General features: G+C 38.3%; 1 protein-coding gene and 1 pseudogene across 1 annotated transcript in view; one reads left to right on the top strand and one right to left on the bottom strand.

Annotated features, from left to right (window-relative positions):
* The first annotated feature begins 606 nt into the window (after positions 1-606).
* TMCO1 (transmembrane and coiled-coil domains 1) overlaps positions 607-17,624 on the top strand; it is a 35,039-nt gene continuing 18,021 nt past the window's right edge. The window contains exons 1-5 of the mRNA XM_012745298.3: positions 607-827; positions 1,243-1,320; positions 7,893-7,952; positions 11,486-11,532; positions 12,720-12,787. Coding sequence (XP_012600752.2) covers positions 758-827; positions 1,243-1,320; positions 7,893-7,952; positions 11,486-11,532; positions 12,720-12,787 — 323 coding nt within the window. The 5' untranslated portion in view covers positions 607-757. The remainder of the gene's footprint in view (positions 828-1,242; positions 1,321-7,892; positions 7,953-11,485; positions 11,533-12,719; positions 12,788-17,624) is intronic.
* On the bottom strand, positions 13,402-15,209 carry LOC105860495 (cell division cycle protein 16 homolog pseudogene; annotated as a pseudogene).

Here is a 17,624-nt window from a genome sequence, read left to right as displayed (position 1 = left end):
TCTATTACACACTATGTAACTTCAAGCATCCGTGTCTTTGCCTTTCACTTTGCCTAGAAAGTCATTTGCTTTCTCCAAAAGCACTCTTACTCCTCTAAGCCACTGCTTCAATTCCTTTCACTAGCTCTTTCTGACCACGCCTTCACCCGTGTCACCGCGGCATTCTGGTCATATCTCTATTTAAATCCTAATTACACAGTTTGTACCAGGTTCTCTCCTTCGTTCTGGCGTTAGGTCCTTGAAGTCAGCGGCCCAAGACTAATTTATTTTCGTGTCCCCAGCTCCACGTCCATGGCCTGGCACCTAAACCCAGGCGTTCGGCTCGTGTTTGCGGAAGTCAAGTCTTCTTACTTTACGGCACATCTAAAGTATCTAACATTACGGCCACAGAAGTGGGGCTGGGGTAGAAACCCCCACACAAGCCCAACAAGCGGATCCCGGCCAAGAAAAAGGAGCACGCCAGCAAACCCGCAAGCAAATGCCGCCGGGTAAAGTTCACTGCCACCGCCGCTGCAATTCCCTCTTGCGAAATTTGGCCTGAGAACCAGCGGAACAGCCCCAGAGACTATTCGTCCGGCCACTCAGCCCTCCGGCGTAAGCCTTTCCGGTGCTGTGCCCCGGAAGCGGAAGTGCGATCTGTAGTCCGTCGGAGTCGGTGTATTACTCCGCGGTCGCGGAATCTGGGGAAGTCGTTTTCGCTTCACTTTTACCGGCGCTTCCTCCCCAGCGGGTGGGAGTGCGGGGACGAAGGGGCGCGATGAGCACCATGTTCGCGGACACTCTACTCATCGTTTTCATCTCTGTGTGCACGGCTCTGCTTGCCGAGGGTGAGAGCGGCTATTTCTCAGACGTTTGATCAATCCCCGAGAAGTAGGGTCGCCGGGCCCCTAGCGCCCCCGGGGGAAAGATCTCGAGCCTCATTTGCTTGGGGGGTCTTGTTTACTATACTTCAGGAAATCGCTGGGCAACTCGTGAACAGAAGCGGGAGGGTTTGTGTGGACTCTATTGCCGAATTTTCTGTGGTCTAAGGTAGTTTTCATTTGGGTGTGTGTGGCGATACCTTCACGTCCTGTTACAGTTATTTTGGCTGAAGAGTCAGCTGTATTGACATTTGAAAAAAGTTGACTCCAGGTAAATACAAAGCAAAAAGTTGGATTCCTCCTTCTACAGTAACCACTAATAACAGTTTGTTGTTACCGTTCCAAACTTTTCTCTATTAGCATGTTGCTTTTCACGTTCTAGGTATAACCTGGGTCCTGGTTTACAGGACAGACAAATACAAGAGACTGAAGGCGGAAGTGGAAAAACAGAGTAAAAAATGTAAGTATGGCAACACAGTAGAAATAGTTGCGACACCTCAAGCTTATTGAGTGCAAGTTCACAGTAGATATTTCAGGAGCGCCGCCTGATACAGAAACTTAATAGGAATACAAAGATGAATCCTACTGGAAGTCTATTTAGAAATAGAAGACTTTTATGCAAAATGTATAATACCAACTAGAGAGGAGTGAGGGACATGCAGGTACATGTTATGTGCTGTGGTGGTTCTAAAGAAGAGGTCCTATTCAGTTGTGAGGGACCATGGAAGCTTTCAGGGTGCAGATGACCTTGTAGTCCCTTATGGGTAGTTAGCATTTGGGTAGAGAATGAGTCAGGGGAAGGAAATTCCAGGTAAAGGAAATAGCATATGAGCAAAAACATGTAAATTTTAACATGTAAGGTGGTTTGGAGAATGACAGATCCTTATGACTGGTGCCAAAGTAAGTGGTGTCTTCAGGGATAAGCCAAGTTTCAGTTGGGTGAGGAAGTTGAAGAAGTGTTTGAGGAAAAGATTAAAAACAAGTAGAGTTTGTTGTCTTTGAAATAAAGCACTATTTCTACAGGACACAGCTAAGAGTGCAATGTGAATGGTTCCTTATAGGGCTGATTTAGCTTTCAATGTTGTTTTCTTGCTTATAAGCATTATATATAACTTTTGCTTCTTAGAATTCCTATAACTTTTCATATTCTATGACTTTTTATTATGTCTTCATAAGAGTTTGAATTTTTTTTTTTCTTAAATTATCTCACTCCACATAGCAACCATTTGTGGTCAGTTGTATAAATATTGCCTCCACATTATAGGAAAGGGGATTGAGACTTAGAAAGGTAAAGGCCATTTACATCACAGAACGGAAAATTAGAGACAAAACTCGGGCTTTTTTTTTTATTATTATTATTTTTTTATTTTTTTTTTTTTGAGACAGAGTCTCACTTTGTTGTCCAGGCTAGAGTGAGTGCCGTGGCGTCAGCCTAGCTCACAGCAACCTCAAACTCCTGGGCTCGAGCGATCCTTCTGCCACAGCCTACCGAGTAGCTGGGACTACAGGCATGAGCCACCATGCCCGGCTAATTTTTTATATATATATATATCAGTTGGCCAATTAATTTCTTTCTATTTATATAGTAGAGACGGGGGTCTCGCTCTTGCTCAGGCTGGTTTTGAACTCCTGACCTTGAGCAATCCGCCCGCCTCGGCCTCCCAAGAGCTAGGATTACAGGCGTGAGCCACCGCGCCTGGCCTAAAACTCGGGCTTTTTAAATTACAATTTACTATTCCTTTACTTACTCAGTGTTGGTAATGTATCTCAACATATTTAAAACCAAACTCATTATTTACATTCCAAACATAATTCTTCTTCTAGAATTTCCCTATTTTGGTGACTGGTATCTCTATGCTTCCAGTAGTACAAGCCAGAAACCTTACACTTTATGTATGTGGCTTCCAGGACACCATACTTTCTTGGTTTTGTTACCTTAACAGTAAGGTTTTCTTACCTTACTGGTCATCTGTTTGCAGTTTCATTTCTTGACCTACTATTGTTGGGAGGTGACACAGAGTTTAGTTTTTTGTTTACATTCACCTCTTTGGTGAACTCATTTTTGTGCTGTATTTTCCAGTGATCTTCAAATGTATGTCTCCAGGACTCTTTCCTTAGTGCAAGATTCATATATCCAACTATCAATTTGTCATCTCTGCCTGAGTGATTAACAGACATCTCAATCCCAACATATTCAAAATTAAACACTTATTTCTCACTCCTAAGCCTGCTTTACCTGTAGCCTTTATCTTGGACAATGGCAAGTCTATCCTAGTTACTCAGGCCATAATCCTTATGTAGTTACTTTTGACTCTTCTCGCAACCTATATCGAGTCTGTCAGCAAATGCCGTTGGGCTGCCTTCAAATATATCCAGATTCTGACCACTTTTCACTACCGCCACTGTGGTCCAAGTACTACGATCTTTTGTATAGATTATTGCAATAGTCTCCAACAAGTGTTCCTTTCTCAAAATAATAGCCCAAATAATTTTTTTTAAAGCCCATCAGATCATGTCTCTCCTTTGTTTGTAACCCTGTGATGGTATTTCATTTCCACTTAGAGGAAAGTCCAAGTCTTTATAGTGGCCTACAGAGCTTTCCTGTCATCACTCTGGTATTCTTTCCTTCTGACTCTCACCCACAATGACCTGCTTGCTATTCCTCACACACACTAGCCACACTCTTGTGCTGAGATCTGTCTAGTGGTTGTTCCTTGTGATTGGAAATGTTAATATAAAATATATCTGCTTGGCTAATCCTCTTACCTTCTTCTAATCTTTGTTCAGATCTCACCTCTGAGTCTTTTTTTTTTTTTTTTTTTTTCACTTAAGCATTATAGGAGGTAACACCTCTGAGTCTTAACTTGACCACCCTATTTAAAACAGCAACCTGTCCCGTTTCTCTACCACTACTACTCCTGATCTTCTCTATCTTTTCCCCATGGCTCTTAATCACTTTCCAATATACTATATGATTTACTTATTTATCATGTTGTTGCATATTGTTTATTTCTACCTGCTAGAATAAAGCTCCACTAGGGCAGGGTTCTTTGTTTAAGGTATTCTTGTACCTTAAATATTTATGTAATATGGATTCATCCTGTGGATTTTGTGATTCATTAGTGTCTACAACATTACATTGTCTTTATTTTTTTATTTTATTATTTATTTATTTTTTTGAGACAGAGTCTCACTTTGTTGCCCGGGCTAGAGTGAGTGCCGTGCCATCAGCCTAGCTCACAGCAACCTCAAACTCCTGGGCTCAAGCAATCCTGCTGCCTCAGCCTCTCAAGTAGCTGGGACTACAGGCATGCGCCACCATGCCCAGCTAATTTTTTCTATATATATTAGTTGGCCAATTAATTTCTTCCTATTTACAGTAGAGACGGAGTCTCGCTCTTGCTCAGCCTGGTTTCAAACTCCTGACCTTGAGCAATCCGCCCGCCTCGGCCACCCAGAGTGCTAGGATTACAGGCATAAGCCACTGCGCCCGGCCTTGCATTGTCTTTAATTATTTGTGTTATAAAAATAAATAAAAAGTCTCCTTCACTTTACACTTTACTTCAAACTGTTATATAGTTGCCAGGCTATATACTTCCGTAGTTGTGATTTTAATGTAATTCTTTCATATGCTTGCACTGAAGATAAGTATGAGGTAGGTTGATAATTAAATGGCTCAAGGCATTTCTTGTGGTCTTAAGTCCTCTGTTTTGAATAATCTGTCAAAACTCAGTAAACATGTATTATTTTCATTTATATGATCAATTGACGTATATGCTTGCTATATGTTGAGTTTATCACGTTAAGTACAATATGAAATGAATGGGCATAGATTCTGTCTTATGTAATTTATAATCAAATGCACAACTATTATATTTAGCATGAGGGATATTTGAAAGGAAGAATATAAGGTAAATTCCCTCTTTGAACAGATGCCTTAATTGCAAATATATAATCCCTTCTGACATTTCGTATTCAGAATTTGGTATGGGTCTAGGCAAAAGAAGTTTGTAGGGTTTTTGAAGAATACAAAAAAATTATAAATAGGTTTGAGTTAGAATTCCATGTAGATTTCTTTTCTTGTGCTGACCTGATTCTTAGCATTATTTGGAGAATACTGGTAATATCCAAAAAGCAGACCTACTGATGTGGGACCAGTGACAAAAGATAGGTTTTCTTAAAGGTAGAGAATTGGTTGATTCAGTTCGTCTCTGGACTTATAGGTGTGCCCTAAATGTCAATAGATCTTCCTTCATTGTGTTACTGTTGTAATATAGACTAGTAAAGTAAGTAATGGAAAGAAAGTACAGTATTTATAATTTGATTCTTGTAACAAAATTGTTTATTTAGAGCATTTATTAAGTATAAATTATTGTGAAGTATGAGATATTCCTGTTTACAGTGAAATAGGATAAAGCTTTTTTTTTTTTTTTTTTTTTGAGACAGAGTCTCGCTTTGTTGCCTAGGCTAGAGTGAGTGCCATGGCGTCAGCCTAGCTCACAGCAACCTCAAACTCCTGGGCTCAAGCGATCCTTCTGTCTCAGCCTCCCATGTAGCTGGGACTACAGGCATGAGCCACCATGCCCGGCTAATTTTTTCTATATATTTTAGTTGGCCAATTAGTTTCTTTCTATTTATAGTAGAGACGGGGTCTCGCTCTTGCTCAGGCTGGTTTCGAACTCCCGACCTCGAGCAATCCGCCCGCCTCGGCCTCCCAGAGAGCTAGGATTACAGGCGTGAGCCACCGCGCCCGGCTGGATAAAGCTTTTAGAATAATTTATTATCTGTTTGACAGAACTCTAGAATTCAGAATGCAAGAATACCAGGTCATGGACAGAAATGTGTTTCATAGCTGACATCTTTTATTTTTGTCAAGTGACATTTCCACTTCTTATTATGGTGTAAGGTTCTGGTGAATAAAGAGGAACACAAAAAGATATCTTTACGACCTCATGAAGTTTGAAAAACATTAGATTAATTTATCCCTAAAAAAGATTTGTCTAGTCTCAATCTGGTCTGCTAGAAGACTAATGTTTATAGTATCATCTTATGTTTCTATTCTCTAGCCTTCTTTGTTTTCTCTCTCTTTTTTTTTTTATTTTAGCATATTATGGGGGTACAAGTGTTAAGGTTACTTATATTGCCCATGCCCCCCTCCCCCCTGGATTAAGAGCTTCAAGCATGTCCATCCCCCAAACGTTGCACATCTTACTTGTTGTGGTTGTTTTTTTCTCTTGTTTTTATGCAGTCATGGTTAAATGCCAAGTAGTTGTATTATAGGCCTTCTGGAGTAGGAAGGAAATACTTTTGTTTCTTTGTTTAATAGTAATGATAAAGAATAAAACATTCAGTGTTTTCTGTCCATTTTTGTCTTTTAAAATGTTATTTCTATAACGTCTTGTGGAATTTGACTAAATTTCCTTTTATGATCTCACACTGGTTCATTCTAAATCTCCATGTATGTGTTTTATATTATGTATGTTATATAACATGCCTTATATATAATTTAATATGTAAGATAAAAATAGTACCTGTTAGGTTCCCAGAATGTACACATACACACACCCACCCCCCACCCCCACGCACACAGCCACCCCATACATATTTTATTTTGGTCAGCACTTTAATTGGAGTCAAATTGAATTTTTTATCTCTTTGATAAAGCAGTAATATCAATTTTACATTTATTTATTTATTTATTTATTTGAGATAAGGTCTGGCTCTCTTAATCAGGTTGGGGTGCAATGGTGCGTTCAAAGCTCACTGTATCCTTGAAAACCTGGGCTCAAGTGATCCTCCCACTTTACCAGTTTGCTTTTAGAATTTAGGAATGAGCAGTGTACTAACAGAAAGAGTTCTACCTGCTACTTCTCGTTAATGTAGCTTTTTTTTTTTTGAGACAGAGTCTCACTCTGTTGCCCTGAGTAGAGTGTTGTGGCATTAGCCTAGTTCGCAACAACCTCAAACTCCTGGGCTCAAGTGATCCTTCTGCCTCAGCCTCCTGAGTAGCTGGGACTATGGGAACATGCCACGACACCCAGCTAATTTTTCTATTTTTAGTAGGAACAAGATCTTGCTCTTGCTCAGGCTGGTCTCAAACTCCTGAGCTCAATCAAGTGATCCTCCCACCTCGACCTCCCAGAGTAATGTACCTTTTCAGAATGATCCAACCTACACAGTACTGTTCACTATTAGTATACTAAGATAACATGGGAAACAGATAATGCAAATAAACTAAGTAAAGGTAATTTTTGACATATCTAATGCTAGTCCATTCACAGGTGATTTAAGATAGTAAATATAAAGTAATATATTACACTATTCCTTTTTTAAAAGCTTACTCTATTATCATATTAATTAAAGTGCATCAAAAAATTCAATTTTAGCTTTTTTGACCCCTGATTTTCATACCTTGTGCATATGTCTGTATTGCCACCCTACTATAATTGTCACTTGATTATCCTCTACCATTCTTTAGAAGACAAGAGTGATATTTTCTCATCTACCTAGAATAGTGCCTGTTACTTAGCTAATAATTGAATGAATGAATGAATTTCTACTTTTGTAGTAAATATGAGAATGGAACTACAATTAACCATAGATATCTGAGAGAGTAGAATTTGAAAACTGCTGTGATGCTAGCTAAGATAATCATCCTTACTTGATGGTCTGAAAATCATCTCAGTGTTGATTCTGATTATGTCTTTATACAATGGATTGTATTAAGACACAATCAGAATCAAAATTATTAATATTACCAATATAATATATCAATAATATAATATTATCACTATTATAATCAATCCTATATTATTTGACTAATAATGCTTATAATTATTATATTATTCTTAGTATATTGTATCTACCTTTTACTGTCAGTAGTTGTGTGAATGGGCCAGTCACAACCACATCAAAGTCGGTGTGTAACTTTCTTGTAAGCTTCTTCCATTGGTTCTGCTGTGACAAATTATCCCTTTGTTTCTTTAGAATATTGCATAGTTAATTTTCACTGTGTTACTATGTTGTTTACAGTGGAAAAGAAGAAGGAAACAATAACAGAGTCAGCTGGTCGACAACAGAAGAAGAAAATAGGTAAGATGAGATATTAGTTTAAATAAAATTTGGATTTTCTTGGAAAAAACAAATTCTTGGATGATGAAAATATAATAAAGTTATTAATAGTGATAACTCATGTTACTCATGTTTATGTGATTTTATGATTTTTAAAGCACTTGCATATCATCTCACTTGATTCTTAACCATTTTGTGAAGTAAATTGGACAAATTCAAACAGTTCCTCTTTTTTGCTCCTAGTTTTAGAATTTGCATTTAGTAAAATGACAGTTGTGGCCTTTATCTTGGCTGAGGGCTCTTGGCATAGTTTGTACAAGTGTATTGTTCTTCATATCTGAGCTGTTTATTTACAGTTAATTCTGAGTTACTTGTGTTTATTATTTTCATGGCTTCCTTATTGAGAATTGACTAGTGATAGAAATTCACTAAGGGGTAGGATATTTTCTGCTAAGTAATTTTTACCTACTCAGAGAAATAGTGGGTTTTGGTATTTATGTGTAATTTAGAATTTAAATAATTCCATTCCCAAAATTCAATTCATAAATTAATATGTATGATTTGTGTCTATACTTTATGTTGTTTCCTGATTCTGAAATCAGGAGAAAATTGTTGCCAAATTGTGTATTTGGTTCAGAAACTATGTCTCTATATCTAGATCACTGCTCTTAGAGAGCTCTGGGGAAGAATTCTACCAGGTGGACTATGCCAATGTCTTATTCTGATTAAAGTTTTTCAATGTAGTGTAGGGCTACCAGACATTTTTTAAATGGCCTACTCATTTAATTCCATGGCAAGATACTGTGTATATCTACTTTATGTCAGTGGCTCTATTAGGCATTGCAGAAACAAAGTAGAAAAAGATTTTATGTTTATAAACTCTGTTAAGGAAATCAGACAAGAAAATAGATGATTACTGTGCAGTATGATAAGTACTTTTTATAGAGATATATTTTAAGTGTTATAACAATTAAAAAGAAGGCATGTCCAAATCAACCTAGGGGATCAGGTTTTCTTGAAGATATAGTGCTTTAGCTGAATCTTAAAGCTTTAATATGAGTTAGCTAAATAAATATACTATTTGTATGTTTTGAGCACTTCTGCAACACACTTTGGTAACTTTACACATTTTTAAATTCTCATAATGTATGTGGTAGGGAACAGTGTTATCTCATTTTTATAGATGAGAAAATTAAGACTTAAGTTAAAAAAACTTGCACTAGGTCTTTCAGTGATATGATGGGACTAAGTCAGTGTTTGAGAAGGGATTTGAACCTGGACATTTATACCTTTAGAATCCTGTACATTTTAAAACCATGTACATTCTAGGCAGAAGATAGGCATATGCAAAAGCATGGAGGGCTAAAATAGCAGGTACATACATGGAGCTACAAATTGTTTAGTGTAAAAATAAAAGATATGTGTAAAGTACAGGCAGATGAGGCTAGAGAAATAAGTAGGGCCTAGTTCATAAAGGGCTTTATAAATTAAACTAAGGTAAGGAATTTAGTTTGTATCTAGAAGACTTTAGATAATCATTAAAGGAATTAAACAAAGGATTGGCATCAGATTTTGTTTAAGGAAGACAACTCCGATAATAGTTTGGAGAGGATAAGTTGGAGAGGAGATCATTTTGGAAGTGTGGAAGTTGAGGCTTTTTAAGTATCCCAGGCATAAAAATGGTAAGAACCTAAACTTAGGCAGCGGCAGTGAGAATGGAGTTGATGGTACAAGTTTAGCAAATCTAGAGAAGGTAGAGGCAACAGGACTCTGACTTTTTTGTTGTTGTTGTTTGTTTGTTTGGTTTTTAAGAGATGAGGTCTTGCTCTGTCACCCAGGCTGGAGTGCAGTGGCATGATCATATAGCTCAGCAGCCTTGAGCTCTTGGACTCAAGTGATCCTCCTGCCTCAGTTTCTCAAGTAGCTAGGACTACAGGTGCACACCACCATGGCTGGCTAATATTTTAAAAATTTTTGGAGAGATGGGGTCTCGCTATATTGCCCATGCTAGTTTTGAGCTCTTGGCCTCAAGTGATCCTCCTGCCTTGGCCTTCCAGAGTGCTGGGATTACAGGTATGAGCCACTGCTCTCAGCCCAGTGACTGTTTAGATTTAGAGCATGGAGAGAGGTATGAGTCTAGGAAGATGCCCACATTTCTGATTTGGATAGGAAATATTGGAGGAATAGCAGATTGGGATGGAGAAGAGAAAAAGGTGATGTAAGGTTTGAACATGTTGGATTTTAAGTGACTGTGTGACGGTGGGCATGTTTGGTACAGTTGGATATACAGTTTGGGAACTGTCAGAGAGTTAGGGTTACAAATAGATTTTAGAACCATATGCTTGTAAGTAGTAATTGAGTCCAAAAGGTGAATGAGATCATACAGGGATAGAATGTAGGACAAGAAGAGCAGAAGGTGGAGAGTATCTTGAGGAAACAGAAATTTAAGGGGAAGCAGAAGTAGAGCTCTGAAAAAGTTTTATCAGAGAAGTTAGAAAGGAGTAGTGTCACAGAAGTTGAGGAGAGAATTTCAGGGAGAAAGAAGGGTATGAGGAAACATGTTAAATGTCTAAGAAATGGAAGTTATTCGTGATTTTATTAATGATTTCATTGGCATGCTGGGGGACAAAATCCAGATTGTATAGATTAAGGAAATAATAGATAGTGAGGAAATGAAGGCATTGAACATGGACAACTCTTTCAAGTACCTTTGCTATAAAAAATAGGAAAGATACGAAAATGGAAGGCAGATTACCATCTACCCTTAAATTGACAACACAAAGTATCTGAACTTAAATGATGTCAACATGGAATGCAGCCTTGAATTGTTTGCTCACCAAAAGAAATCTCTCATCAGAAGTTATAAGAATTTATATACGTGAAGAGCGGCTTAAAAGATGGCCTATCCATTCTCTACCCTTGTAAATTATACTCTTAGATTAAACCAGACTAGCTGGGCATGGTGGCTCACACCTGTAATCTAGCACTCTGGGAGGCTGGGGCGGGAGGCTCGCTCAAGGTCAGGAATTCGAAACCAGCCTGAGTAAGAGCGAGACCCTGTCTCTACTAAAAATAGAAAGAAAATAATTGGCCAACTAAAAAATATATAGAAAAAATTAGCTGGGCATAGTGGCTCATGCCTGTAGTCCCAGCTACTCAGGAGGCTGAGAGACAGAAGGATTGCTTGAGCCCAGGAGTTTGAGGTTGCTGTGAGCTAGGCTGACACCATGGCACTCTAGCCTGGGCAACAGAGTGAGACTGTCTCAAAACAAAGAGTATATCTTAATGTACAGACTTAAGACTTTTAATATGAGAGGTAATTAAAAAATTAAACTCTAAAGATTTTTATTTATTTAAATTGGAATATTTTGGTGCTGTGCTACATTTGAATTTTCTGTTAGTACAAAATATACCATAGTCCATATGTAATGATTACTTCATCTTATTAAATGATATTGAGACAAAGTGCTTTTTAAATTACCAGTGACAGTTTATTTAGCAACTGCTTTGTGCTCAGTACTATACGTATTAATCATTTCATTAATTCTTTTCAGAGAGGCAAGAAGAGAAACTGAAGAATAACAACAGAGATCTATCAATGGTAACAATCTTAAATATAACTTCTTGCTAAACCACATAATGTTTTTAGCAAAAGATCCTGATTTGCATCAAGTGCATTGCATTTACCTTTTCAGACATTTATCACCTATGAAGGCTACAAATAATATCATGGGTATTTCTGGACCAAATGGAAGTGAAAATATACTACTGTTCTTAAATTTCATTTTAATAATATAAATAACTTTTAAAGGCTGTCTTGGAGGTCATAATTTATCCTCTTAAATAGGTTCCCTCTTATGTTTTCAAATGAGGTGGTTTATTTTCTTTTTCTTCCTTATGTTAGTGCTGCATCTTCAGTTTTATGGTGACTTGTATAATCCTAGTATAGGAGTTGGAACATTATAGTTGTCTTTTTTTTTTTTTTTTTTGAGACAGAGTCTCACTTTATTGCCCAGGCTAGAGTGAGTGCCGTGGCGTCAGCCTAGCTCACAGCAACCTCAAACTCCTGGGCTCGAGCGATCCTTCTGCCTCAGCCTCCCGAGTAGCTGGGACTACAGGCATGCGCCACCATGCCCGGCTAATTTTTTTTTTTATATATATATCAGTTGGCCAATTAATTTAATTTCTTTGTATTTATAATAGAGACGGGGTCTCGCTCTTGCTCAGGCTGGTTTTGAACTCCTGACCTTGAGCAATCCGCCCGCCTCAGCCTCCCAAGAGCTAGGATTACAGGCGTGAGCCACCGCGCCCGGCTATAGTTGTCTTTTATTTTGTTCTTTAGGAGGCCTTTTGTTCTGCATGTCAGGCATACCATAAAGTGTAAGAAAAGTGATTTCATTACCCATTTACTCATTATTTATAAAGGTAGATTTGTTCAAGCATGTTTTCTTAAGGCATAGATAGGCTAATTATGTGGCTTGACTAGTTTTTCTACTCCTGTATATTTAATACAGAACATATGTGCAACAGTTGTCTTCCACTTACTGGGAGACGTTTTACTTGTACTTATAACTCATTGGCCAGAATGGGGTCACATGGCCATCCAATATTATTCATCATGAGGTAACAAGAAGAGGAATTGGAGGTGGAGGGTGGGTTAGGCAACAAATAGCTTTTTGCTAAGGAGTGCTTTTTTAAAAGAATGATATGAAATCAAAACTTTTGGGACATGCTTTAGAGGTGGGGTTTTCTTTAGTGTCAAATGGTAATTTGTTGTTCTCATTACAGGTTCGAATGAAATCCATGTTTGCGATTGGCTTTTGTTTTACTGCCCTAATGGGAATGTTCAATTCCATGTGAGTATTTTTATATGGTTTTGCCTAATAACTATTACCCTGTATTTGTATGTATGTTAGCATGAACTTTTTGATATTATTTTGTTTTCGAACTCTTGACCTTGAGCGATCCTCCCACCTCAGCCTCCCAGAGTGCTAGGATTACAGGCGTGAGCCACTGCACCCAGCCCACACAGTGGTTTGTGTCCTTATCTGAGAAAACATACACTAAAGCTAGACAAGAGCTGCAGGGGAAGTGAAACTGATCAGAGAATTGGAAGGATTGAGAATAGAATAAAAGCATTCTGATGTTTTAGCTAGAGATATTAAAACAAAATCCAGTTGTTGGGTCTGCTTATTACTACTGTATATAAGTAGGTTATACATTTTGTGATTTTATTTTTCTTTTCTTTCTTTCTTTCTTTCTTTTTTTTTTTTTTTTTTTGATGGTTTACCTTCTTTATTCCACTACATACAATTATTTTGTAGGTTCAGGGAATCAGAACGTGTCTGTTGCAAAGGCGTATGATCTAGTCTCTTAAGGCAGGTCTCTGTTCCTAAATGTAGGAATGTGGTTTGGGTTCCTGTTAGGGAGCGAGAAACTTCCGAGCCCTGGCAAGGAGGGGACGGGAGTACTGACCCACACTGGGACAGAGGGGACAGGACCACTGTCTGGAGTCATGTGCTATGGTCTGACATGGATGTCTCTAACATCATGTCACTTTCATTCATTTCGATTTCAAAGGTTTCTTCCAAGGAAGGTCTGGAATCTGGAGTTTTGCTTGAGGTTTCCAATGGCGTAAGCCCCGTTTCTTCTGCAGTCTGTTTTTCTACTTCAAATTCCCTGAAATCCCAGGGAGGTGAAATAATGTTTTTTAGTGTCTTCATTGTATGCACATCAAAGTCATAACATTTTAATTTGTCTTTAATATCTGCTCCAATATAAGCTTCAGAATCACCAGTGTACATTTCAATGCAATGACCAAGCATTGTAACAGAAAATGTATCATCTCGCCTAAGACCAAGGGCCGTGTGGAAATAGTCCACGGCATTTTCAAAGTTGCCCATCAGACTGTGAATGTAGCCTATGGCAGAGTAGGTGGATGCGTTCTGAGGAATTAACACCAACACCTGACGGTGGTAATCCAAGGCCTCATCGTACTTTTTAAGTTTTCTGCAGACATGCCCCAAGTTGTTCAACAAGGGTTCCCATTTGTCAACTGTCACCTCATTCCCAATGGCTTTAATTTATTCCAAAGCATCAAGAAACCATTTTTCTGCTGTTTTCCATTCTCCGTTCTGAAAGGCAACCACTCCAACCTCGTGCATCACAAAAGGGTCTTCGGGTGCAATGCTCAGAGCTTGGCCGAAGAATCTTTCAGCAAGTTTTGAGTTATTGGTCAAACCTTATTCTAATCTGATATATAGCATTGGCAAATGACACCCCTTCATTAGCTGCGCTGCCCTGAAGTAGGCGGCCATGGCTCGGTTGTGCTTGCTCTCCACCACAAACGAGTGCCCATAGGCTATCCATGCAGGCCCATAGGTCTTCTCCAGTGTCATAGCTTTGCTGAGGTGTCTTCTAGCATGTTCATTCTTATGACCAACCATGAGATAGTAACATCCCACTGCAAACCAAGAGACAGGATTACTAGGATATAAATCTACCAGTTTGTGAGAAAGATAGAAAAGTTCATTTGCTTTATTCAGCTCCACAAGCGTCCCTATGTGCACAGGTAAACAGTTTGCATGGAAAGGATCTTTTTCCGCTACTACAGAAGTAAGCTTGTAGCACATTTTGAAATCACAGTTATAATAATGTCTCTCAGCTAAAGACACTACCACATCCAGATTCTCTTGCAAGCCATCTACTGACTCAGGGATGACAGTTTCACTAGGCTTATTATACTTTTTAAATTTGTTCTCAAATAGAAAACGTAGCAATTCCTGTTCTTCAGTACAGAGCTTGCTAAGAGGCAGCGATTCAAGAAGTTCTTTTTTTGTAACCTTGGACAAGTGACTGAACCTCTCTCGGCCTTAGTTTCCTTTCCTCATTGAGGACTCTGACACTTCCCAGTCATTGGGGGAGTCTTTCAAGCCACTTTCATCCTTTAAGTTTTTTTCAAATAGTCTTTTGTTGATGGGCTCCTCCATGTCGAGAATATCAAGGGCCTGCTGGTGCTCTTTCGCAGCATAATGGCATCTAGCTGCAAGGTAATGATACGCTTCATGTAATTTGTCCAGCTTCCGTGACCGCAGTGCATGGGCTGCTCTATGGTACTGAGCTGTCAGGTACAGGCACTGAGCCAACCAATACACATCCTGGGGCTCCTCATGAGACAGTGAAGCTACTTTATCTGCCCAAAATAGAGCACTTTGATACTGTTGCTGGTCGAGGTACTGCCGGACTTGCTTCCTCAGCTGCTCCAGGTTCATGGCCGCGTGGGCCCGGGGCGAGGGCCTGCCTCAAGTCTTCAGCCGCCGCACTTGGCGCCCGCTGTCCCCAGGTCCCCGAGCCTCTCGCCCCATGATCCCGTCTCAGCCCAGACCAGCCGGAGGCCTCGCGCCACCCTATTTTATTTTTCTAACTGGACATCTTGCTGATCTCTAATAGGTTCTAGTAGGTTTAATTTGATTCTCTGGTTTTCTTGATAATCATATGATCAGACAAATAATATTGTCTCATCTTTTCCAAATTTCCTTCTCTCTCCTTCCCTTTTCTCTCTCCCACTTTCCTCTAGTTCTAGGGTGCATTGAGTGAGAGCAACCAAAAGAGGGTTACATACTTAAGATGAAATATTGAAGATATTCCAGTAAAGATGGAAACAAAATGAAGAGAATGCCTGTGTCACTACTATGATATTTATGAAATTTTTAAAAGATTGAGGTTTTGAGGCTAGGCACAGTGGCTCATACCTGTAATCCCAGCACTTTGGAAAGCCGAGGCAGGAGGATTGCTTGAGGCCAGGAGTACAAGACCAGCCTCAGTAATGCACCTGTGGTCCCAGCTTGGGAGGCTGAGGTTGGGAGGAGGATTGCTTGAGCTCAGGAGCTGGAGGCTGCAGTGAGCTATAATCACACTACTGCGTTCCAGCATGGGCAGCAGAGCAAGACCTGTCTCAGATAGACAGACTGAATTTTTCAAAGCTGTATGCTTCTTTCATATTTATTTTGGCAACAAAAAGGTATATGCAAAAACATGTGAGGAGCAAAATCACTTTTCTTATCAAGAGCCCTCAAATTCATATTCTTCTGCATTTTTATAGCATTGTTACCTATATAAACCATCAAGCACTGAGTGGTAGTCTGTCATGTGTTCTCCAGTGTCATATATTTTCATTTTCTTTTATTTTTGGACTCTTAAAGCTCCTGAGTCAGGGGCCATTTCTTAAAAGCATATATGATTCTTAACAGACTTAATCATATAATAAATAATCAGCAAATATTTGGTGATTAAATTATTAGATCTTAGACCAGGGATTGAAATGCCTGATTATTTATGTAGTTTATGAGTATAAGATAAAGTATTGGATTTTTTTTTTTTTTTTTTTTGTGGTATAGGTCTTCGAAGGTATAGAAGTCAAAGATAGTATCTTCAGGAGAATAATAATATGACAGCTTCATTGTAATCAGGCTTCTTATAAAAGGCTACTATTGACAGGAAGGAAGGCTATTTTTTGTTCTTAAGTATATTATTTTCTTTTTGTCAACTTTCTCATTCAGAACACTGGCAAACAGTAGCTTTTTATTTGCTTATTTTGTTTTTCAGTACTGGTGGAGGTTTATATAATGTAAGTACTTTGCTAATATTAGTGCTATATTCATGTTTTTGTTCTGGTCTTTTTACCCTGTACATTTAAAAATATATATTATTGTGTCTTAGATTGTCAGCACCTGAAGTTAAAGCCTATGTCTCTATTTTTATAAATAAGTATATGAAATTAAAAGTCTAATACATATTTTGATTATACTGAAAACAAATTATTCAAGCTTTAAAACAATTTCTCTGAGTTTAACTTTGACCATCTATTTGGAATATACAATCTCTTAATATCCCTTATAGTCTTAAAATTTGTTGACAGTGGTACATGCTTTAAGAAAAAAGCCTAAGGTTAGACTAAGAAGGGAAGGACTTGAGCTCCCAGGTTGCCAGAGAAGCAATAGAAAGAACTAGATATAGCTACTTACTTTTCTTTGGCTTCTCTTCCTGAATCATTTCTATAAAGCTGAAATAATAGGATTTTGGAATTGGAAAAGATCTTAAAAGTCATTTAACAGTACAGAAATCCCACCAGTAATGTCTCTTGTAGATAATTTTTCATCCTTTTAAAAATTATTTTTGACAATGAGGAGCTTGATTTTTTCCCTGAGATATCATACTTTTATTGAATAGTTTTTAGGGTTTGAAAATAATTCCTTTTACTGACCAAAATGTGTCTCCCTGTGTCTGTACTCATGAGTAGCGGTCCTGTGTTCTAGAGTTGCAGAGTAAGCATACTTTCAGAAATAATCTATCTCTTGTAACTCATATCTCTCTTAGCACCTTCCACTTCTCTCCCCAACTTTTTTATTAGGCTAGACGCCAGTTCATTTAGCTATTCCTTCTAGTCCCCTGAAAAAAATTAGTTCATTAAGAGTTCATTGAAGTTTCTTTCATGTTTTTGCTGGTTTACAGTCTCATGCATAGTAGATGTTCAGCTTCACACACTTTGAATAATTTATAGGACATAGTTTTCAAGTTGAAAATAACAATAAAATGACTACATGAGATGAATTTGTTGGATGTATATGTTAGCAATAAGAAGGATAAACATCATATCTCTTCTATTTCTTCATTTCACAGTTTAATTCTACAGAA

This window comes from Microcebus murinus, chromosome 2 (assembly GCF_040939455.1).
Source record: "Microcebus murinus isolate Inina chromosome 2, M.murinus_Inina_mat1.0, whole genome shotgun sequence".
NCBI classification, from domain to species: domain Eukaryota; kingdom Metazoa; phylum Chordata; class Mammalia; order Primates; family Cheirogaleidae; genus Microcebus; species Microcebus murinus.
Note: the sequence above shows the minus strand (reverse complement) of the source record. Positions and strands in the feature narration are given on the sequence as shown.